This window comes from Stomoxys calcitrans, chromosome 5 (assembly GCF_963082655.1).
Source record: "Stomoxys calcitrans chromosome 5, idStoCalc2.1, whole genome shotgun sequence".
Lineage (NCBI taxonomy): Eukaryota > Metazoa > Arthropoda > Insecta > Diptera > Muscidae > Stomoxys > Stomoxys calcitrans.
Window position 1 is genome coordinate 128,043,572 of NC_081556.1, and position 26,163 is coordinate 128,069,734.

Genomic DNA, 26,163 nt, shown 5'->3' on the forward strand with positions numbered 1-26,163 from the left:
CTGAAAGAAAGCAATATATAGGTCATTACAGCCTACGGTTTCATAACAGGACACAAAGGACTACGAGCTCACTTATGCAAAATTGGTGCGGCAAGTAGGGAATGCGTGGAAGATTATGAGACATTGGAGCATTTCCTATGTCATTGTCCGGCTTTCGCGGTTAACATATATCGGCACTTAGGTGTAGACACAATACTAGACATAAACCAACCAAGATGCGTGTTATGAAAAACAATTAAAGATTTTGTAAGCAGCCTTGAATTCCTGACTTAAATTTTGTTTTTCGAGGTTACTTTTTAGCATTTAGAGCGTACAATAAGTCGATTGCTGGCTTAGGTGTATGTCCATAGTGGCATGGGGCGATTTAATATCTGCAAACTTTTTTCAACCTAACCTAAACTCGGGAAATTTTGATTTTTATACCCACCACCATGGGATGGGGGTATACTTATCTGGTCATTCCGTTTGTAACACCTCGAAATATTGATCTTAGGCCCTATAAAGAATATAAATTCTTGATCATCTCGACATTCCAAGTCAATCTAGCCATGTCCGTCCGTCCGTCCATCTGACGAAATCACGATAGCGGTCGAACGTGTAAACTAGTCGCTTGAAAATTTGCACATATACTTCTTATTGATGTAGGTCGTTGGGGATTGTAAATGGGCTATATCGGTTCAAATTTGAATATAGCCCCTGGAAGCCGCAATTTTTGTCCAATTAGGCTGAAATTTTGGACATAGAGTTTTGGTATATTTTCCAACAAGTGTTTCCAGAATGCTCGAAATCGGCCTGTAACCTGATATTGCTCCCATATAAGCCGATCTCCCGATTTGACTTCTTGAGCCGCTGAAAGCCGCAATTTTTGTCCGATTGGCTGAAACTTTGGATGTAGTGTTTTGTTATGATTTTCAACAACTGTGCCAAGTACGGTCCATAACCTGATATAGCTCCCATATAAGCCGATCTCCCGATTTGACTTCTTGAGCCCCTGGATATTTTTGTCCAGTTTGCTTGAAATTTTGCATGTAGTGTTTTGTTATGACTTTTAACAACTTTACTTAGTACGGTCCAAATCGGTCTATAACCTGATTTAGCCCCCATATAAACCGATCTCCTCGATTTGACTTCTCAAGCCCTTACAAGCCACAATTTTTGTCCGATTTGGCTGAAGTATTACACGTGGTGTTCCGTTTTGACTTGCAACAATTTTGCCAAGTACGGTCCGAATCAGTCTATAACCTGATATAGCTCCCAATAAACCGATCTCCTTCTTAAGCCTCTGAAAGCCGCAATTTTTGGTCCCATTTGGCTGAAATTTTGGACGTAGTATTCTGTTATGACTTCCAACAACTATGTCAAGTACGGTCTGAATCGGTCTATAACCTGATATAGCTCCCAATAAACCGATCTTCCGATTTCACTTCTTGAGCCCTTACAAGCCACAATTTTTTGTCCGATTTGGCTGAAATTTTGCCTGTAGTGTTCTGTTATGACTTCCAACAACTGTGTCAAGTACGGTCCATAACCTGATATAGCCCCCATACAAACCGATCTCCCGATTTGACTTCTTGAGCCCTTACAAGCCGCAATTTTTGTCTCATTTGGCTGAAATTTTGCACGTGGTGTTTCGTTTTGACTTGCAACAACTTTGCCAAGTACGGTCCGAATCGGCCTACAACCGGGTATAGCTCCCTTTCGGCCCGGCCGAACTTAGCACGCTTTTACTTTTTGTCATAGGAAATTTCCTCAAATTTTTCTTTCTATGAGAAATTTTCTCAAAAAAATTTCTCCCTTCGACATTTTATCCAAATTTTCTCTCAATGAAAATTCTATCCCAATTTGCTATCTAGAGAAGCTTTTATCTCCTTTATTTTTCAATTTTTTTAGTTTCCCCATACCAATTTCTTTTCTAAACCTATCGCAGTTCAGCCAGAGCAAAGGGGAATATGTTTGTACTGTTTGCCACTGAAAAAGGCAGGTTAAATATTCCCGTCGTCACACTCAAGTTTGTATGAGTTTTTCGGTGTATGTTACCAGGGTGTGGGTAAAGTTTTGGTATATTTTTGTACTATTTTCTCATCAAACAAGGAAAAAACGTCAATTGACTTTTGATCTCATATTTCATAATTAACGTTTTTTCCTTTTCTTCCCTCATTCGATTGCAAATGTTTCGTATTTCCAGCAGCACACAAATAACATATATCAAAGGATGACAAGCAATGGTAATGGAAATGGGGAGAAAATGGAGAAAATGTTTCTGGTATTCTTATAATTTGATATGAATTTCATTGTGTGTGTGTGTGTGTGTGCGTGTGTGTGTGTGAGTGGCGGTGGGTAAAGCCATGACTTGCATTTGCTCAGATATTGACAACTTTTAATTGCCATGGCTAGAGTATTTGTTTTGAAAGCGGACACATAGATATTGCATATCATCGTTAGAAGTCATCATGTATCCGTATCCGTATCCGTATCCGCATTTAACCCACAACCACCAAAGCAAACAAAGCTAAAAATGTAGTCCATTATCTCTGGCCATGCTTTGACTAATTCCAACCAATTTGAGCGTGTGTGTGTGTGTGTGTGTGAAAGTGTTTGCATTGACATTCGATATAACGGGAATTTGTTTCCATAGCATAGCATTATTTTTCGCTTTTGTTTTAGTGGCTACATTTTGCATATTCATGGCGGCAATGTAATTAGCTGATTGATTGATTGGGAAAATTGAATTTTTAATTAAATTCTTTACTCCTCCATCATGAGTTGCCAATTAAAAGTTTTTTTTTTTTTTTTTTTCTCCAAACATAAATGAATGATTGATGTGGAAATATAATATGGTAACAAATTAAACACAACCAAATGCAAATATTATATCATCCAACTATGACAACTTTCCCATTCCCCTATAGAAGGCTTGTTTAAGTTTTAGTAGTAGCCTGGCATCAGGCTCACATAGAAATTCCAGTGCTTTATGATATCACAGGAACAGAGGAAGGAAAACATGTTCTTGCTCCTACCGTTGAGCCAGCCAGATCATTATGAAAAGCCCTATAACTTGCGAATATTGGCATCCGATAATTCAAGTCCTTAATAAATAGAAACCCAAAAATTAAACTCCTTCGTCCTTTTGCCAGTGCACTATGTTGTGTGCTGGACTATAACCTTCGATAGTTTCTATATATCAAACTTCAGTATTGACTCCTTAAGCTTCCCGTGGGTATTATTTGTGTTCTTGAACACATATATAACACAATACTCAGATGAAATGACGCTGAACGCCCGGGTTCGAATCCTGGGGGGAACATAAGAAAAAAATTTCAGCTGTGGTTTACCCCTTATCCTTTTTTTCTGATGCTGGCAACATTTGTGAGGTACTATGCCATGTAATACTTCTCTTCAAAGATGTGTCGCACTGCGGCACGCCATTCGAACTCGACTATAAAAGGAGGTCCCTTTTCATTGAGCTTTAACTTGAATCGGACTGCACTCATTGATATGTGAGAAGTTTGCTCCTGTTCCTTAGTGGAATGTTCATGGGCAAAATTTGCATTTTTCAATTTTACTCAGACGAAATAATGCGAGCTAAATCCAGTTCTGAAATCCAACATCCATATAAATTATGATACTGAAATATGGTTAGTTCGTATGACTTACCGCATGCTATGCATACAAAAAGTGCATGAGATCTTAATTTGAATCGATAGTACGGCCCATATAATTTATTGTTTGAAGATTATTTCATGCAAAGTATGACCTTAAATGCGCCTCAAATGATCTGTCCGCTTAGTCCAATTTTGACCTACTCTTTCCAACATTTCGGCCGGTATCTCTCGAATAAATGCTTCAATGTAGTCTTCCAATGCGTCAATTGAAGCGGCCTTGTCTGTATAGACATGAGCTTTAACATAACCCCTTAAAAATAGTCTAAAGGCGTTAAATCGCACCATTTTGGCGACCTATTGACCGGTCCCGACCGTAAAATAAAATGTTCACCGAACTCGCCTCTCAATTAGTCCATTGTTACGCGTGCTGTGTGGCAAGTGGCACCGTCTTGTTGAAACCACATGACATGCAAGTCAAGCTCTTACATTTTGGGCAAAAAAAGTTGGATATCATCACACGATAGCGATCACCATTCATAGTTACGTTACAATTCGCATCAGCTTTGAAGAAGTACGGTCCAATGATGCCAACAGCCCATAAACCGCCCCAAATTGTAACGTTTTCTGGATGCATAGGTAGCTCTTGCTATGCCTCTGGCTGATCGTCACTCCAAAATCGTCAATTCTGTTTATTTACATACCCATTGAGCTTGACAACAAAATGGAAGAAGCACGCGATGAACTTTCTTAGGTTAGATTAGGTTGAAAAGAGGGTTTAGATATTATTCCGCCCCATGCCACTATGGACATACACCTAAGCCAGTAATCGGCTTGTTGTGCGCTCTAAATACTAAAAAAGTAACCTCGAAAAAGAAAATCAAAGTTAGGAATTCCATGCCAATTACAAAATCCTTAATTGTATTCCATACCACTCCCCTAAGTTGGTTCATGTCGAAAGACGCGAAAGCCGGGCAATGAAATCGCCCTTGCCGCACTGTGAAATCATAGTCCGATGTGTCCCGTCATAATACCAATAGCCACACTGTCCTTCTAATTTCCTTTCAGTAATAGCCTCGTCTTCTCACGACCTGGATCCCCCATAGGATTTTCGCTATCTTACCAACCGTTTCGCTGTTCCACAGGAATGCATGCGTATTCGTCGCCCACGCCCATAACTGGGACTACGTCAACCCGAAAGGCTTCGGGTTAACCAAGTTTATTGATGGCAATCCTCTGGCCTTCACCTCCAAATCGTCTGACCTTTCATTCCCCCTTACTCCGTTATGGCCTGGCAACCAAACGATGCGGATTTTCCCATCCTCAGAGAAGGCTTTAATCTCCTTCTTACACTGCAAGACTGTTAATGCCTATACTGTCCTGGTTGTTATTGACCTTATGGCAATTTTACTGGCCGTAAAGATTTTCACACTCGACGTCCTCGCGTAAGCACCACACCACCTCACGCATTCCGTGATCGCCTGGATTTCCGCCTGCAGGACCTTATTATGGTCAGGTAGAATAAAGCAGATCTCAGTCCTTAGGTTCTCAATGTAGACCCCCAGGCCCACTCTGTCCTCTAGCTTTGATCCATCCCCGTAACATGATCTTCCAGATGGCAATGCTAGGGTTCCGTCAATCTAAGACTGTGCCGCTAGCAGCAGTGCGCCGCACTCAACCTCAAGGTTAATCTCAGGTATCCGATCGGAAACTCCTTCCCTCCCCTTCAGGTTTCCTATCGTCGCCCGGTTATACCGCGATGGTATGAGCTAATTCCATCCTCAATACATTTTACCATCGCCTTAAGTCTCATAGCCGCAGTGCCTGCCTCACACTTAATCTGTATGTCAATGGGTCGGATATTTAGAATAGTCTCCAGTGCCCTAGTGGGTGTGGTCCTCATCGCACCGCCTATGCCAAGGCAACATGTTCTCTGAATCTATTGTATGGTCCTTATGTTGCACCTTTTTTGCATAGCAGTCCACCAAACTACTGAGGCCTTAGTAAATATTGGTCTTATCACGCTCCTGTAGAGCCAGTGCCCCCATTTCGAGCCTACGATGGGTCTACATAGTGGCCAACATCTGTAAGCCTTGTCAGTACGCTCCTGAATGTGACACTTCCAATTCAGTGTCCTGCCCAAGATCACACCTAAGTAATTGACCCTGTCAGATATCAAAATCGTCTTATTGAGCAAACGTGGTGCGTTAAATTGGCCCACCTTCGTCTCCCTCGTGAACACGCATATTTAAGTCTTCTTTGGGTTAACATTGAGACCACTGGATTTAGCCCAGTCATATGCCATATGCAAGACCCTTTCGGCCCTTCTGCATAGCTGATTCGGATCCTTATACCGTAGAAGAATTTTAACATCGTCTGTGTAGCAGACGGGTTCATATCCCTCCTCAGTCAGATTGCATAATAGGTCATTTATGGTGGTCCCACATAGGCGTGGCGATAAAAATGCCCCTAGCCACTCTCCCCAAAAATTTGTCAAATTTTTATGACAAATAGATCCTCGTCCGTGTACCAGCGTTAGCATAGAATAATTGGTAGTTCATATGGTTCAGTCCAGAAACTGTGTTCTGGGTCGTCCATGGCTCCTGAATTAAGGCAATAGGAATCTTGCCCTTGCTGATTTTCTCCATTAGAGCGTGTGTATCAGTCTCCCTCCAGTGGAGGTTTATCAGGATTTCCTCAATAATGGGTACTCCAGTAAATGAGTATCTTGGGAGTCGGTTATGATCTCATCGTCTGCTCCCTGTTCTTTAGACTGCATTGACTTTCCTGTCACTGCACTGCCTGATGTCATCGTTTTAGGTTCTTTGCCTAGTCTAGTCTTCCGACTTTTTATAAAGTCGGTAATGGTTCCATCGGGTCGGGTCCCTGTTCGTTAAGCTTTATTGGGTTTCCAATCCCTGTACTGCCTGATGTTTCAATACTTTGCCTATCTTAGCCTTCCAAATCTCAAGAAAATGGGCTTCATGGGAGTAGGTGATGGTACCATCATAGGCTCCTTGTTCGTCGGGTTGCATTGAGACTCCTGTCGCTGCGCTGCCTAATGTCGCAATATTAGGATCTTTACCTATACCAGTATTCCGAATCTTTAAGTCGGTGATGGGTACGTCGTCGAGTTCCTGTTTGTTAGGCTGTGTTGGGTCTCTGGCCACTGCACTGCCTGATATTTTATTATTAGGATCTTTGCTTATTAGGATCTTTCCAATATTTAGAGATGCCGTGATTGTCTCGTTGTCGGCCCCTGGTTGTTGGGCGGTATTGAGTCACCTGTCACATCACGGCCTGATGTCGCAGAATGAACATTTCTGCCTATCCTAGTCTTCCCAATCTTCAAAAAGACAGCTTTGCTCCTGTAGTGCGCCATGCCTTTAGTCCTAGCCAAACTCGTCACGTAGACTTCATCAATTTCAACCACAAAGAGAGTTCCTCCTTCTCCTCCCTGTGGAAGACCTCCCACTTCTCTGCGACCAAACTTTGGTTTTGCTTACCCATTAATCCCAACATGCGTTCCCTCGCAAATTTACTGCCCCATCCCTTGATGAAGACCGTAGCCTTTGTGAGCTGGGGGATATCCATATTTCTCACCAGGTCGAGCTTTGCGCCCCCTCCCAGGGGGCCCCCTCATTCCGCCGACGCAAAACGCAACGTAAAGATGTCCCCTCTAAACTCGCAGCTCATAGTTAACCAGATCCTCCTTGGGACCGATGATCTGGTGGAATCCTACCGGATGCACAGCTGATATTGATGACTGCATAAGCATCAGCTCATCTCTGTTGTGCTTCCTTACCACTCTGGCGTACGTGGGCGACTCCTTATCATTCTCAGCGACCATTTTCCGCTTCCGTGATGGCTGTGTCTTCTTTTGGAAGTCACAGTCCTCCATGAACACTCAGGGGCCGTGCACGCATCATTCGTTTCCGTTCCGACTTTGTCTATCTCCGCAGGACACTGTCTGGAGTCTCCATTGCGGGATGTCTGGCTTGGTTTTCCCAGAGTACTTGAAAGCGGGGAGCTCTTTTTCTTCTTCAGCATTTTAGCAGTGTTATTCTCTTCGGAAGATCTGATTCTTTTTCAAGCTTCCGTAGAATTGCTTGCAAGGCCAGTTCTATCCCTTCCAGCATCCTGCACTTTCGCCCGATTACGCTGCCGGTACATACTCCTCTGGCTCCTTCGTCGTGCATCAGATCGCTTTCTCGCTCATTTCTGCTGTCATCCCGATGCCATTATCTCTCGATTCGTCTGCGATGACTGTTGACACAGTCGCTGTCTGAATCCGAGTCAGAAACACCAACTTGACTTAAAGGCTGGGAACGAACTGTGCATCCCTCTGGATAATCCGTCTCTTCCTCATTAATTAGTCTGAAGATTAGTTGTGCGCTTGAAGCACTACTCTCGACTACAGGTGCCAAGGCACCCACACCTATAGAAGGGGAGGACAACACGCTACGATCTGACGCCACCATCGCAGATGTTGGGTCTTTGGAGTCCATTTCTAGCCTACTCCAAAAGGCTTTAAAAATTTTTTCGTAATAGGTAGTACCTATTCCGAGGCACGGATATATATTGGGTTGCCCAAAAAGTAATTGCGGATTTTTCATATAGTCGGCGTTGAAAAATTTTTTCGCAGTTTGTGACTCTGTAATTGCATTCTTTCTTCTGTCAGTTATCAGCTGTTACTTTTAGCTTGCTTTAGAAAAAAATTGTAAAAAATGTATATTTGATTAAAGTTTTTTTAAAAATGCATTTTCCTTCTTTTAAAAAATCCGCAATTACTTTTTGGGCAACACAATATTTATATTTCCTTTAAGAAGCGAAATAAAAATATATCCACTTCACTCATCGGATACAATACAATGATATATGGTAAGTCCATATGGCTCACCTCATGTTATGATTGCAAAATTTGCCCATTAACATTGCATTCAGTAACAGGGGTAACTTTTCCACATATCATTGACTGCTGTCCTATTGAAGTTTAAGCTCAATGATAATGTATGGTGAAAAGTATTAAAGATTCGGCCAAGGCAAACTCAACTCAAACTTTCTTATTGTATATTTTCAAATTTCGAAGCTACATTATTATTTTACATTCCTTGCTTAAACTTTCTCATAAATAAACCACAACGATAAAATAAAATTAAATTCCACAAAATTTCTATAATATGAAATTTTAATAAACGAAATCTTCCTATACATACTCACATAACTAAAGCAATTTCGAATCTTTTCATTAAAAACTCTCATTCCTGATGGACTACTCATCAACCAAAAACTCTTAGCCTTCAGCCTATATTGCCCATAATAACTATTCAACTATACAAACTCATCAAAAAAACGAAACTCCTAGCACATATGTCTGTTCTATGTAGATGTGTGTGTGTGTGTGTGTATACATTTATATCATCTTGCTAGAAATCATTTTAACACATACTTACACGTGCTGAATATCAGCTGGAAAAATAAGTAAAACCAAAAAAAGATAAGAAATAACGCTGTATTTTTTTTTTTTTTTTTTCGTTTTCCTCATCTCCTTTGGTATGGTTGGTGTCGGTCGGTGCTACGGTTTTTTTTTTGGTTTTGTAATTTATATGATAATAAGATGTTTCCAAGATTGTAATGCGGTGTAAATGTTGCCAAGTCTCCGTGGGAATTCAATGGTATGCTGTAGGATGTGAAAATTCCTTTATGGGTGTATATCGTATGTGTGTAAGCGTGAGACTAACCAAGTGTGTGTGTCTCTCGGAATGTGTCAAAAATCAAATGCCGTGTATATTACTTGAAAATACGTCCAACAGTCACCAGCATACATGTACTTACCCAAGAACGTATATTCATGTGTTATCATACCAATGTTGCCATATTGGATTTTTTTTCGACAAAAAAAAAACCCAAACTGACCACATAAATTGGGGAATGAAATAAATTAAATATAATAAAATAAAATAACTAAAAATAAAAAAAAAAAACAATACAAAATAAATTAAATCAAAAAAGTTTAACCAAAATAAAAAAAGTAAAAGCTTATTAAGTTTTGGCCTTTTGGAACTTTGGCTATCCACCACCATCCTCTTTTATAACAACTTCACTACCATATCCATAGTAATATGAAAACAAGTAAAAAGGCATTAAGTTCGGCCCGGCCAAACTTTGGATACCCACCACCTCGGGTATATATGTAAACCCCATTTTAATAAAACTTAGAACTTTAATCAAATACACTTTTTTACACTTTTTTTTCTACAGCAAGCTAAAAGTAACAGCTGATAACTGACAGAAGAAACAATGCAATTACAGAGTCACAAGCTGTGAAAAAATTTGTCAACGCCGACTATATGAAAAATCCGCAATTACTTTTTGGGCAACCCAATATATGACACAATTCAATTTTGTAGAAAAAAATTTTCGTCTTTTTGGCAGATACATCCAATATAAACCGATCTGAACCATATTAAGGTCGGATATCGTGAGGCTCAGAAAAACTCACTGTTTCAAATTTCAGCGAAATCGGGTAATAAATGAAGCTTTTATGGTCTTCAGTCCCCTTATCGGGAGATCAGTCTATATGGCAGCTATATCTAAATATAGTTCGATCTGAACCATATCAAGGTCGGATATCGTAAGGCTCAGAAAAACTCACTGATTCAAATTTCAGCGAAATCGGGTAATAAATGAAGCTTTTATGGGCTTCAGACCCTTTATCGGGAGATCAGTCTATACGGCAGCTATATCTGAATATAGTCCGATCTGAACCATATTTACGTCAGATGTCAGGAGGCTTAAAATAGCCAACTGTTTCAAATTTCAGCGAAATCGGATAAAAAATAAAGCTTTTATGGGCTTCAGTCCCCTTATCGGCAGATCGTTCTATATGGCAGCTATATCTAAATATAGTCCGATCTGAACCATATTCAGGTCAGATGTCGGGAGGCTCAAAATAATCCTTTTTTTTAAATTTCAGCGAAATGGGTAATAAATAAAGCATTTATGGCTTTCAGACCCTTTATCGGGAGATCGGTCTATATGGCAGCTATATCTAAATAAAGTCCGATCTGTACCGTTTTTAGGCCGGATGTTGGGAGGCTTAAAACTGCACACCATTCCAAATTTCAGCGAAATCGGTTAAAAAATAAAGCTTTTATGGCCTTCAGACCCTTTATCGGGAGATCGATCTATACGGCAGTTATATCTGAATATAGTCCTATCTGAACCATATTTACGTCAGATGTCGGGAGGCTTAAAATAACCAACCAATTTCAGCGAAATCGGATAAAAAATAAAGCGTTTATGGCCTTCAGACCCTTTATCGGGAGATCGGTCTATATGGCAGCTATATCTAAATATAGTCCGGTCTGAACCATATTCAGGTCAGATGTCTGGAGGCTCAAAATAATCCTTTTTTTTAAATTTCAGCGAAATCGGATAAAAAATAAAGCTTTTATGGCCTTCAGACCCGTTATCGGGAGATCGGTCTATATGGCAGCTATATCTAAATATAGTCCGATCTGTAGCATATTTAAGTCAGATGTCGGAAGGCTTAAAATAACCCACTGTTTGAAATTTCAGCGAAATCGGCTAATAAATAAGGCTTTTGTGGGCTTCAGACCCTTTATCGGGAGATCGGTCTATATGGCAGCTATATCTAAATATAGTCCGATATAATCCACATTTACACCACATATTGGGAGGCTTAAAATAACTCACTGTTGCAAATTTCAGCGAAATCGGGTGATAAACAAAGCTTTTATAGCCTTCAGACCCTTTATCGGGAGATCGGTCTATATGACAGCTATATCTAAATATAGTTCGATCTGAACCATAATTGGGTCGGATGTTGGGAGGCCTAAAACTGCGCATTGTTCCAAATTTCAGCGAAATCGGGAGATTGGTCTATACGACAGCTATATCTAAATATAGTCCGATATAATCCACATTTACACCACATATCGGGAGGCTTAAAATAACTCACTATTCCAAATTTCAGCTAAATCGGATAAAAAAAGCTTTTTACGACCTTCAGACCCTATATCGGGAGATCGGTCTACATAACAGCTATATCTACATATAATACGATCTGAACCATATTTACGTCAGATGTCGGAAGGCTTAAAATAACCCACTCTTGCAAATTTCAGCGAAATCGGATAAAAAATAAAGCTTTTATGGTCTTCAGACCCTTTATCGGGAGTTCGGTCTATACGACAGCTATATCTAAGTATAGTCCGATCTGTACCATATTTAGGAGGCTTAAAACTGCCCACTATTCCAAATTTCAGCGAAATCGGGAGAAATCTTTATCGGGAGATCGGTCTATATGGCAGCTATATCTAAATATTGCCCGATCTGATCCTTATTTACGCCAAATTTCGGGAGGCTTAAAATAACTCACTATTACAAATTTCAGCGAAATCGGGTGATAAATAAAGTTTTTATGGCCTTCAGACCCATTATCGGGAGATCGGTCTATATGACAGCTATATCTACATATAGTACGATCTGAACCATATTTACGTCAGATGTCGGAAGGCTTAAAATAACCCACTGTTGCAAATTTCAGCGAAATCGGATAAAAAATAAAGCTTTTATGGTCTATATCGGTCTATATGGTAGCTATATATTTGGGTTCCATATTTGGGTCAGTTATCGGGAAGCCTTAAACTTCTCACTGCTTCAAATTTCAGCAAAATCGAAGTAAGTTTTTATGGGCATTAGACCCTTTATCAGAAAATCGGTTTATATAGCAGCTATATCCAAATATGCTCCGATTTGCCCCGTTGAAGAACTTAACCAGCGTACATCAAAAAGACGTATCTGTGGCAAATTTCAGCTCAATATCTCAATTGTTGAAGGCTCTAGAGTGGTTACAACAGACGGACGGACAGACATACGGACATCGTTAAATCGTCTTAGAATTTGACGATGATCCGAAATAATAAGTACATGCACGCACTAAGATTAAAAAAAATTGTAATTTAGGGGAGAGGGCCCGACAGCCAATGGGGGGGAAAAGAGGGAGTAGTGTTTATTAACATTTGTTTTGAATTTCTGGATGTCGCAGGTAGCGGGAAAAACATCTAATCTTGTGAAAAAAAAATTCTCCCGGACTGATTTTCTAAAAACACACACCGTCGAAGAATCGATAGATGAGCGCCACACAACTGAATACATTTCGCCCTTCTAGAGGCTCAATAAGCCAAATCAGACAAATGGTTTTAGCACAGTTGTAAAAAGTCAAAGCAAAATACCTCATGCTAAATTTCGGCCAATTGAATAAAAATTTCGCCCTCAAGAAGCTCAAGAAGTCAAGATCCACGATCTATTTATAAGGCAGCTATATCAAAATTTGGCCCGATATAGCTCATTTACAATCCTAATTGACCTATACAAACAGGAAGTACTTGCGCAAAATTTTCAGCGCCTAGCTTTCCTCATTCGAAAGTTAACGTGCTTTTGATAAACAGACGGATGGACGTGGCTACAACGGCTTAAAATGGCATGGCGCTCAAAAATATTACAAACTTTATCGGGTCTTAGACCAATATTTCGGTGTGTTTCAAACACAATGACTATGTTAGTATACTCCCATCCTATGGTGAAGGGTATACCAATATAGTTATGACATTGTCAAATTTTCGAAAAATTGATATTACAGACAGTTCATCGGTTTACAGCCTTGTGGCAACACTTCGTAGGATACAATCTCATGATGGTGTTAGCGTGTAATGTTCAATACATAAACAATATCAACACTAATCCGCGTGGAGTAACATAAAAATGCCTTCAGAGAAAAACGTTTTATTTGCATAGCGTCACACATGCACAAGGCGCTCACATACCATCGAACCATATAACCAATAGCATGTCCCAAAGGAATAAATATTGACAATATTATGTTGCATACTTTTGGGAGCGACTTAGAGCAAGAGGCAACATTTGAATAGTGCTGCTGATCAACAACAGCAGCATACCCACTCATCATCATCATACTGATAAACGTTGATGGTTGTTTACTGTTTTCATATAGCAGACAGTCAGTCAGTCAGTCACTCAGGCAGGCAGGCAGGCAGCCAGCCAGCCCACCACCCATAGCAACCATCATTTATGGCCTCCGGTTAAATCAAAGGATTTCTTCTCATGTACCATATGATTGTTATGGCAGACAGTTATTACTAACCATTTGCTGCAAATGAGTTTTGTTATCGCTAAACGAATATGGTGTTGAATCCTCCATTTTGCTGCCAGTCACATTTGTTAGCACTAGGTCCAGGGTAAAAATTATTAAATCATTGCTGTTGTAAACCCATAAATGTCACGTACTTGCCGAAATAAATATTATTTAGGACTTAGAGCGTACATAAACGCCCAAACGATAATTGTGCCGTGTTTTAGATTAGAGGGATAAGCAGAACATAAATATTTGCTATGCTCGCAAGGAAAAATTTATTAAATTAAAATAAGGAGAGGAGAATGTCCTTATGTTGGGTTTTTTCTTTAATACTTACATGCATATAAAATGATTGAGGTCTAAAATGAAATACGAATAGAACTTTTTAAAACTTCTTAGCCGTCTTGCTTGTGAATTATTATTCAATTTTTTTTTCTTTAGGGACAAGTTTCCCTTTATGACTATAATCAAATTCTTTTAAAGACAAAATTTGCATGAAATTTTCTTTAAATACAAAATTTTAATAAAAATATTTCTTACGCCAAATATTTTCGAATAACAAAAATTTACTAGAAATTTTCTTTAAAGACAAAACTTTACTAAAATTTGCTCTAAAGAAAAATTTTACTTAAAAATTTTACAAAAAATTATCTATTTAGAAAAAATTTTACTAAAATTTTCTCTAAAGACAAAATAGAACTGCCATTTTTTCTAAAGACAAGATTTTACTACAAATTACTCTCAAAGTCGAATGAAAAGGCTTGTAATCCATGTAGTATAGTAAAAAATAAAATTTTCTACCAAAACCCACAAAAGTATGCAACACTATTATGTACAAATATAACTTTATGAAACTTTTAAGGTGTCTTGCTTGTGAATTGTTTTATTTTTTTTTGTTCTTAGAGACAAATTTACACGGAAATTTTCCTTTATGTCTTTAATCAAATTCTTTTAAAGACAAAATTTGCATAAAATTATCTTTACATACCAAATTTGAGCAAAAGTTTTTCTAAAGAAAAATATTTCCGAGTAACAAAATTTTACTAAAAATTTTCTTTAAAGACAAAACTTTATTAAAATTTGCTCTAAAGAAAAATTTTACTTGAAAATTCTACAAAAAAGTATCTATTAAGACTAAATTTTACTCAAATTTTTTCTAAAGATTTTCTCTAAATTTGCTCCAAAGACAAAATATAACTACCATTATTTCTAATGACAAGATTTTACTAAAATTTTCTCTAAAGACGAAAAAAAAGGCTTGTAATCCATGTAGTATAGTAAAAAGTAAAATTTTCTACCAAAGCCCCCAAAATTATGCAACACTATTAAATACAAATATAACTTTATGAAACTTTTAAGGTGCCTTGCTTATGAATTGTTTTCAATTTGCTCTAAAGACAAAATATAACTACCAGTTTTCCTAAAGACAAGATTTCACTACAATTTTCTCTAAAGACGAATAAAAGGGCTTGTAATCCATGTAGTATGGTAACAAATAAAATTTTCTACCAAAGCCCCCAAAAGTATGCAACACCATTGATACCCAAATGTATAATCTCCCTCTAAAATGAAAAACCAAAAAACAAAAATCTCATATAATAATAAAGACATTGCTATTTTTTATCTTTAACATTTACTTTAGGAACTCGTACCTTAAGAACAATTAAGAGTGATAGTGTATATCACTCGTAATTGTATTACATTACATTAAATAAACTCCAGTGATTATTGAAAAGTTAATGGAATGATAAATGGAATCTGAAATGATTGCCACATAAATAACATTCGTTGAGTCGTGCTTTTAACGTTTTCAATTTTCATCTCAACGTTTGCGAAGACCATGGAAAAAATGCATACATCTTTAAAAGTGTAATTAAAAGCAAGTTTGTGCAGCAATGCATCTGTTATACGAACACAATTAATAAACAAACATAAAATGAAAGTGAATATGCAAAGAAGATCTGCCTAAAAAATGTATATCTACCAAGACGTAAAGTATGCAACAATTATGGGAAATTCTATCAAAATTTACTTTGTATAGACAATTTTGTAAAAATTTGATTTCATTAGGAAATTTTGTTAGTCATATGAGAAATTTTGTCAAGATTGTATTTGAAGGGGGAAATTTTGTAAGTTTCATTTTTACAGGAAACTAGCTGAACCAGGACCGCTCTGCTGCGACTTCTTCTACTTTATGTGGACTAAAATTATCCTTTAAAATTATCCTTTGAGGCACATATTGCCATGGTTGGTAAATTTGTACAATTTGGGAGGTGGTTTATGGGGAAGGGGCACCTCCCCAAATACATGGTCTCACATTTGGATATCAGATTCGTATTCTACTCCCAAATACCTTTATTTGAGACCCATATTGCGATGGTCAGTAAATAATTGCTATTTGTGGGGTATTTTGGGAAGAGGTGGATCCCCAGAAAATAATCTCTAATACCATTCATTTAAACCCCTTATTGCAAAAGTCTGCAAATATGTGCGGTTTTGAGAAATGGCCCACTGTCTTGATGGCCCAAATTGTCTTGGTGAGTAAATACGTCCTATTTGGGGGTTGTTATGGCGGTAGGACGTGCCCTAGACTGTAGGTGCCAAATGTTGATTCGGGGTTTACTCCTGAATATTTTTCATTTTAACCCCATATTTTCATAGTCGGCAAACATGACCAGCTTATGAAGAGTTTTTGGGAATGGGGACCCCATTCAGCGACTTGGCCCTGAAAATATAAATCAGATTGGTGTTGGTGGGTGGTGTTATGGGGGTGGGGTGGCCCCATAGACACGTATTTCCGAATATTGATATCAGATTGGTGCTTTACTCTCAAAGACCTTTCATTTGAGCCCCATATTGGTATGGTCGTAAATTTGTCCTCTTTGGGGGATGTTTTTGGGGAGGGGCGGCTTCCCAAAAACTTGGTCCCACTTCTGTATATCAGATTCTTATTCTACACTCAAATAGCTTTAATTTAAGCTCCATATTCCCATGGTCTGTAAATAAGCCCTGTTTGAGAGGTGTATTGGGGAAGGGGTAGGATATCAGATTCGTATTCTACTCGCTAATACCATTAATTTGAGTCCCATATTACCATGCTCGGTAAATATGTCCCATTTATGAGTGTGTTGGGGTTTGGGGTGGTCCCCCTAACACTTGGTCCGACAATTGGATATCAGATACGCTTTCATTTGAGTACCATGTTATCGTGATTGGTCTATATATATACATATTTGGTAGGTTTTGGAGGTGGGGAGGTCCCCGTAGGTAACCCATCCGAAATTTGGTGGGCAAATTTTTGTTTTTAGGTTACTATAAGAGAGCGTACAGAATTTTGCTTAAAACACACTAACCATCTCCAAGATCTGTTGTTTCTGAAAATTAAGCTAAGGGGGAGGGTCCGCCCCCTTCCCTTCAGATATCAAAAAATGTAGTACCCTATTTTCACCACGAGATCATAATGCACCATTTGTGAAAATTTCAAGAAAATCGGTTCAGCCATTTTTGAGTCTATAAATTCATAAATTTTTTTTATACCATACACCACCACTGTGGTACAGGGTATTAGTAACTTTGTACATTTGTTTGCAACGCTAAGAAGGAGAAGAGCTAGACCCATTGATAACTATAGCGATCGGGTTAGAATCACTTCCTGATTCGATTGTCCTGAAATTTTGCACATGTCCCTTCTTTGGCCCAAGAACTAACGCTGTTGATTTTGAACAAAATCGGTTCAGATTTAGATATAGCTCCCATATATATAAAGACAGGAGGAATAAAGAACACAAGCGGGGGATGATAAAACGCCCATCCCCACGCAAGCACGGATGTACGTACGCCGAAGCTTATGGCACCGCAGTGGAACCATGCGGTTCCTTCAACAAATCTCTGAAGACATACCAAAGGTACGTTCGGTAGTTCAACCAAATCACAGAAGAAAGGGCTCTCAAGAAACAAAAGCCTACGTCCCTGCAGACCTGGACATGAACACAGCAAATGCTCAGTAGTCTCCTCTTCATCCTCATCGAGGCAACTGCTACAGAGGTCACTGTGCGGTATTCCCAAGCGCTCCGCTTTGCGGCGCATTGGACAGTGTCTGGTTATGACCCCTGTCAAGGTACTGATCGACCTGTTATCGAACGCCAGCATCTTCCTTGTCCTCCACCGGTCGATTACCGGCCATATCGTCTTTGCACTCCGGCAACCATCGACCGAATCTCATCTCGCCACCCTAACCATCCCGTCTACTGTATTCAGCTCGACAAATGGCACGTAGGCAAGACCGATGACTGGTCCGCCCGGCGAAAACAAACCACTCTTGGCGCACTCGTACGCCCTCTCACTCCTTGGAATCCCCTCATGCCCAGGAACTCATGTCAGCGTCACATCGTGGGCCCGGAGCCGGATCCATCCAGGGACTCCAAACAATTCCGCCGCGCATTTCGATCTCACCATCTTCGGCCTTAATACCTTGAGCGCCGCCATACTGTCCTCATAAATTCTGAGTGTGGAGAGCGGAAAATCCCTTACCAGAATTTCCCTTGCGGTCACTGCAATAGCACAGACCTCTGCTTAAAAACCGTACAATTGTCTTGCATTTGCAGAGACATACTGATACTGAGTGCATCAGAGTAAACCCCAATCCAGTCCCTGACTCTATCTTAGAGCCATCTGTGTAGATTCGCCCTCCATTTATATCCTTCTCAGGAAATCGAATCGCGAATGCCCTCACTCCAGTCGGCACTGGTGCCAGGTAGTCGGAGACCCTCTTCTGGTTACCCTCCGCATCAATAACACCCAGAATCAAACTGTGCCCGCAACCATCCTCCTTCAGCATGCCGAGTTCCCTCAGCCTAAACGCGACCCTGGGGGCGCACTTCCGAATATTGAATACGAATATTGTAATAATACGTTCCGTATAAGCGATAATCCTCGTGCTGTCCACACAAGGTTTTATAGTTCCATTGATGAGCATATCGATAAACTCAAAATCACTTTCTGATTCAATTGTCCGTCTGTCTGTCCGTCTGTCCATCTTAATTTGTGTACAAAGTACAGGTCGCAGTTTTCATCCGATCGTCTTGAAATTTGGTACAGGCATGTTTTTCGGACAGACAAAGCCTATTGAAATTGAAAAACATCGGTTCAGATTTGGATATAGCTTCCATATATAGGTTCTTCCGATTTTCAGTAATAATACATTAAAATGGTCATTTGTTAACCGATTCTCTCGAAATTTGGCAGGGAGGATTTTTACTTGACTCTTGACATTACTAGTGAATTTCATGGAAATCATTTCAGATTTAGATATAGCTGCCCTATATGTATATCACCCGATTTTCACTTCTAGAGCAACTGCAATCGCATTTATTGACCAATCTTGCCAAAATATTGCACAAAGCTTTGCTCGATGCCTACCAGAATATCTGTAACCACAAGTCTGGTCGAAACCTGTTCAGATTAATATGAGGCTCCCATATATATGTTCGTCAGATTTTGGCTAATTTGCAAGAATGTTTTCATTTGTCAACCGTATTAATTACAGTTTGAACATATTTGCTTGAAATTTGGTATGGATTGCTTAATAACATATCTGAAAACATCCTCCGCGGTCCATCAAAATTGGTTCAGAATTAGGTAAAGCTCCCACTTTGTACCTTTAGGGTAGGTGTAGGGTATAATGAAGTCGGCACCGCCTTTTGGCTTTCCCTACTGGTTTTATCTCTAATTTTGCATAGTTTTAAGAGATGTGCAGTTGATACATTTTTGTTTTAAAAAAATAAAAGTACCTAGGTATATTGCAAAAAGTTCCAATCAATGCTTATTTTTTTATATCCAATAAAATGTATTTTATTTTCTATAGATGGTATCATCATTTTCATGGAAATATATTAAGTTTAATGCTAGAAAGGATGTGAAGTGAACTAACAGTAGCAACCGTTCGACACAAAAAAAAAGTTTTTGGATTTTTATCGCACTGAGTGTGTGTACTAGTGGATATGCATATTCCCTTCAACACTAAAGTAGTCAATGAAAAAAAGATTGCATTGAAAGATTTTCTTGGAATTCTTGCATCGTATGGACATGAAGCAAATAAAGAACTTTTGAATGCACAAATTCTATGAAAAATGAAATAAATCCTAACGTATCGAATAATTTATTGATAGAGATTTTAAAATTGATGAAGTAACAAGTGAAGCCTAAAAATATGCAATACTTATCATTTGTAATGATATAAGGAAGTATCGCATTGATTTTTTTAGAAAAGATGTCATTAAAATTTTTTCTCTTAGAGAAAATCTAATTTAAAATCTGTTATTTAACATTTTTTACCTCACTTCCTTAGTAGCAACGATTTCATCTCTAATTTCTCTAAATCTTAAACATTCCCTTCACCTGCCCATGTAATCATAGAGCCATTTAGCCTACATCACCTAGCATTTACCCTTATTAAACTTATTCATAACAACCTGCAGAGAAAACTAGCTTTTAAAAAGGTACATTAATCTTTCAAAAGCCCATGTCCCTATTATTAGACTGCCATTAATAAATATGAAACATAAGTAATGCCGGATAATGTTATTCATATGTACAAATGTTAATAAGTCCCACAGCCTACCCTCATCACCTGGCCCCAATTTAATAAAGTTGACGACTTTTATGGAATTTATGGCTTATGGCTGTGCGTTTTCTTTTTTTTTTTCTTTCTTCCAGCAGATATTAAATTATTAACACGCAAACTTTCACACTTTGACCCGCTAACACTGAAGGTGCCGCTCAAGGATGTGGTCTGTTATTTATCGCTGCTGGAAGCTGGACGGCCGGAGGATAAACTCGAATGTAAGTATGCCTGATGAGACTACAGTGCCACACCAAATGAAAAGAAAAGAAATTTTACTTATTTTTTTGAAGCTTTAATACGCTTTTACACAGGGCCTCAATAACAATGGCTTTTGTGCGCTGCGAATATTACCAAGCGATTTTTTGCATATTTTTGAGGGCCAAAGAATATTAAAAAAAAATGATTGCATATTTAATGAGAGTGTTGGCTTTGTTAAGCAATGAATTAAATTCGACCATCATTCTTATTCTGGTACAATGAATGCTTTATAAGTTTTTTTTTCTGTTTTTTTCTCCATCTCTTTTGTGGTCGTATTTTAGTCATGTTTCGCCTGTATGACACAGATGGAAATGGCGTTTTGGATACCGCCGAAATGGATGCCATTGTTAATCAAATGATGGCTGTTGCCGAATACCTTGGATGGGATGTCAGTGAATTAAGACCGGTAAGATTGACAATTGAAATAGGACTAACAAAGTTAAAAAACAAAAAACACACACACACATCTTTTGAAAACTTCGGCTCTTTTCAATAACTCTGCTGTAAGAAAAAACTGTTAAAGGCAGAATTTAGGGATGATATTGTGAAGCACTCGAAAAAAATTCTATAGATATGACTTTTTGACAAAATTGTCCTTCGAAAGGAAATTTTGACAAAATTTTCCATTGAAGATAAATTTTGACAAAATTTTCTATCAAAGAAAAATTTTGACAAAATTTTCCATTGAATGTTTAACTGTGCCCTAATTTCAAGAGCTTTACCTCAATTATTAAAAAGAGGGAACTATTTTGTACTTTTTAGTACCTTAGTGTACGAATTTCAAAAAAAAATGTTTCCGTCACTCAATATTTACTGTCAACGTTTAACTATATCCCAAATTTCAGAGCTCTAGCTCAATCCGTTAAGAAAGTACTAATATGTACGTTTTAGTACCTAGGTGCCCAATATACTCTATACATCTGAAATTGTATTCCAATATTGAGAGCTGTAGCTAAATAACTAAAAAAACAGTACCATTTTATACGTTTTAGTACCAAAATGTAAAACTTTCAAAAAAAATCTTTTTGTCTTATATACTGTCAAGGTGTAACAGTATCCAAAGTTTCAGAGCTCTAGCCCAATCCATAAAGAAAGTACAATTTTGTACGTTTTAGTACCAAAATGTACGAATTTCGAAAAAAAATCTTCCAGTTGCCCACTATATCACTGTCAAAGTGTAACTGTATACCAAATTTTAAAGATTAAGTTCCAATTGCAAAGAAAGTAGCATTATGTACAGTATAGTAGCTAAATGTACGAATTCAAAAGACTCTTATAGTCGCCCGATATATACAATCAAGATGTACCTGTATTTCAGAGCCCTAGCTCAATCCATAAAGAAAGTACAATTTTGTACGTTTTAGTACCAAAATGTACGAATTTCAAAAAAATCTTCTAGTCGTATACGAATTGTGAATATATCATTTAGTCATCCATCAATTATTTCCTAGTTGTGCCTACATGCCAAATGTGAGACCTCTAGACCCATTTGTAAAGAAGGTACAAATTTTGGTATGTGCGAATTTTGAATAGGTCATTTAGTTACCCATCATATATTTCCTAGTTGTACCTATATGCCAAATTTCAGACCTTCAAAATGTACATCTGAAAAGAAAGTACAAAATGGTACCAATTTTGGTACAAAAATGTACGTATTTTGAATAAAGCATTTAGTCATTCATCATTTATTTCTTTGCTGTACCTATATGCCAAATTACGGACCTCTAGCTCCATCTATTAAGAAAGTACCAAATAGTACCAATTTTGGTACCAAAATGTACTAATTGTGAAAAATTCATTTTGCCTCTTATCATATATTTCTTACGTTTACCTACATGCTATATTTCAGACCTCTACCTCCATCTGTACAGAAAGTACCAAGTGGTACCAATATTAGTATCAAAATATTCGAATTGAAAAAATGTCATAGTCATCCATCATTTATTTCCTACTTGCCACAAATTTCAGACCTCTAGATCCATTTGTAAAGAAGGTACCAATTTTGTTACCAAAATGTACGAATTTTGAATAGATCATTTAGTTATTGATCATATATTCACATATTTCCTAGTTATACCTAGATGCCAAATTTCAGACCTCAAGCTCTATCTGAACAGAATGTACAAAATGGTACCGATTTTGGTACCGAAATGTACGAATTTTGAATACATCATTTAGTCATCCATCATGTATTTCTTTGTTGTACCCACATGCCAAATTTCGGACCTCTATCTCCATCTATAAAGAAAGTACCACATAGTACCATTTTTGGTACCACAATGTACGAATTATGAAAAAAAATAATTTAGCCTTCCATATTTCAGACCTCTAGCTCCATCTGCACAGAAAGTACCAAATGGTACCAATATTGGTATCAAAATGTTCGAATTGAAAAAGGTCATAGCCATCCATCGTATTTTTTCCTAGTTCTACCTGCAATCCAAGTTTAAGAACTCAAGCTCCATCTGTAAAGAAAGTACCAAATGGTACCAATTTTGGTACCAAAATGTACGAATTTTGAATAGATCATTTAGATACCCATCCAAGATTTCCTTGTAGAACCCACATGCCAAATTAAAGACCTATAGCTCTATCTGTAAAGAAAGTGCCAAATAGTACCAATTTTGGCACTAAAATGTACGAATTTTGAGTAGATCATTCGGCCACCCATCATATATTTCCTAATTTAACCTGCATGACAAATTTCTGACCTCTAGCTCCATCTGTGAAGAAAGTACCAAATGGTACCAATTGCGGTACTAAATGCACGTTTTCCTCCGGTACTTTTTTGTATTCCTCCTTCCCAATGTTGCGAATCTCCCCGGTCATCCAGGGTTTTTCTTCGGTTGATTTCCTTTCTCGAAGAGGCCAAGTATCTTCGAAAGACTTCACTAGTGCAGTCGTAATCCTGTTGACATTGTCGTCAATCTCATCTATGCTTGGACAATCTTTAGTGAATAAAATCGTCTTTAAGAGCCCTGTTCAAATTCAGATGTTTGGAACCTACTCTAGTTGGAATGATATGTAGAGCACTAAGATCCATTTGACATCGTCCGCTGATGATAATTCTTGGTCGAATTTGAAATCGCGATACGGATAGCCATTCAAATGCTTCTAGCAACACCACACTTTTGCTGACTTTTAAATGTTTTCTGCTATGCCATTCTTTGGATAGAAAGCACTAAACAATGGTCTAAAGCCGGACAATATCCTGCAATGGAGTCCTACTAAGATTTTAAGACCGAACAAAGAAAGCTCAAACAGACAAACTAAACAAAAGGCATGTCGCAGGTGGTGTAGGTATCATTGCTGATATTTGTATGGATTTTTGAGCACTATCCAGCAAAAGAAGAATTTTGATAGTCGGACCTCAAACTAAGATTTGGCAGCCCGTACAATATTTGGAAATGCTGAGGTGACCAATCTTAGGGGCCTGCCAAGAGGCGCCCTAACCTAGGCTCTTGAAATGTTGCACTCGATCACGGTAATATCTCAGCTCTAACCACTTCAAATTTCAAAGAGATATCTCTATCCATTCTCAAATGACATATTGTTTACTAGTTTTTTTTCGATTCTCTCCCACTGTGCGGCGTATTTTTATACCGTACGCCACTACTTTGGTACAGGGTATTATAACTTAGTGAATTTGTGTGTGACACCCAAAAGGAAGAGAGATAGACCCATGATAAGTATACCGATCGACTCAGAATCACTTTCTGATTCGATTTAGCTATGTCCGTCTGTCTGTCCGTCTGTCTGTCCGTCTGTCTGTCTGTCTGTCCGTCCGTCTGTCTGTCTGGACAGACATGTTAATTTGTGTACAAAGTACATGTCGCAGTTTTCATTCGATCGTCTTCAAATTTGGTACAGCCATGTTTTTCGGCCTAGAGATGAAGCCTATTGAAATTGGAAAAAATCGGTTCAGATCTGGATATAGCTCCCATATATGTGTTCGTCCGATTTTCAGTACTAATGCAATAAAATGGTCATTTGTTAGCCGATTCTCTCGAAATTTGGCAGGAAGGATTTTTTTACGACTGTCGACATTACTGATAAATTCCGTGGAAATCGGTTCAGATTTAGATATAGCTCTCATATATATATATATCGCCCGATTTTCACTCCTAAAGCCACTGCAAGCACATTTATTGACCAAACTTGCCAAAATATTGCACAACGCTTTCCTCGATAGAGTTTGGTCAAAATCGGTTCAGATTTAGTTATAGCTCTAATATATATGTTCGTCCGATTTGCAGTAGTATTGCAATAAAATGGTTTTTTGTTAACCGATTTCCTCGAAATTCGGCAGGAGGGTTTTTCTCTTGAATCTCAATGTTACTGGTGAATTTCATTGAAATCGGTTCAGATTTAGATATAGCTCTCATATATATATATTACCCGATTTGCACTTCTAAAGCCACTGCAAGCACATTTATTGACCAATCTTGCCAAAATATTGCACAACGCTTTCCTCGATGACTACCATAATATACATATAGTTTGGTCAAAATCGGTTCACATTTAGATATAGCTCCCATATATATGTTCGTCCGATTTGCAGAGGTATTGCAATAAAATGGTCTTTTTTTAACCGATTTTCTCGAAATTCGGCAGGAGGGATTTTCACTTGACTCTAAATGTTACTGGAGAATTTCATGGAAATCGGTTCAGATGTAGATATAGCTCTCACATATATATATCGTCCGATTCTAACTTCTAGAGTCACAGCAAGCGCGTTTATTAACCCATCTTGACAAAATTTTGCAAAACGCTTTCCTCGACGACTGCCACAGTATCTAAGGAGTTTGCTCGAAATCGGTTCAGATTTAGATATAGCTCTCATATATATATAGTCGTCCGATTTTCAGAAATATTGCAAAAACGTGATCATTTGTTATCCGATTCTGTCAAAACTTTGTAGGAAGGATTTTCTTATGACTCTAAATATTACTGGTGAATTTCATAGAAATCGACCCAGATTTAGATATCGCTGTCATATATGTAAATCGCCAGATTTTCACTTTTAGAGCCACTGCAAGCGCATTGTTTGACCAATTTTGCCAAAATTTTGCACAACGCTTTCCTCGACGACTACCACATTATGTGAGAAGTTTGCTTGGAATCGGTTCAGAATTAGATATAGCTCCCATACATACCTTCGTCAGATTTTGGGTAATTTGCCATAATGTTGTCATTTGTCAACTGTACTTTTTGCAGTTTGAACATATTTGCTCTCCGAGGTCCATCAAAATTGGTTCAGAATTGGATATAGGTCCCACATTGTACTTATAGGGTAGGTGTAGGGTATTATACAGTCGGCATCATCCGACTTTTGCCCTTCCTTACTGGTTTTTGATCTAAAAAATCACTTTCAAATTCATTCGCCCTCATTGCCTCCTTTTATGCCACATCCTTCCTAATTGAAGCATGATATTTTAATTGTATTTCTACCTTTTTGGCCTCTCTTTGTTGCTTCTTCCATTTTGGCCATTTGCCATTCACCA

At 38.2% G+C, this 26,163-nt stretch overlaps 1 protein-coding gene across 1 annotated transcript in view; it reads left to right on the plus strand.

Moving 5' to 3' along the window:
- Positions 1-26,163, plus strand: part of LOC106080983 (diacylglycerol kinase 1) — a 380,563-nt gene that overhangs the window by 263,316 nt on the left and 91,084 nt on the right. Inside the window, exons 8-9 of the mRNA XM_059368788.1 lie at positions 20,494-20,619; positions 20,941-21,065. Of these exons, the coding sequence (XP_059224771.1) occupies positions 20,494-20,619; positions 20,941-21,065 (251 nt within the window). The remainder of the gene's footprint in view (positions 1-20,493; positions 20,620-20,940; positions 21,066-26,163) is intronic.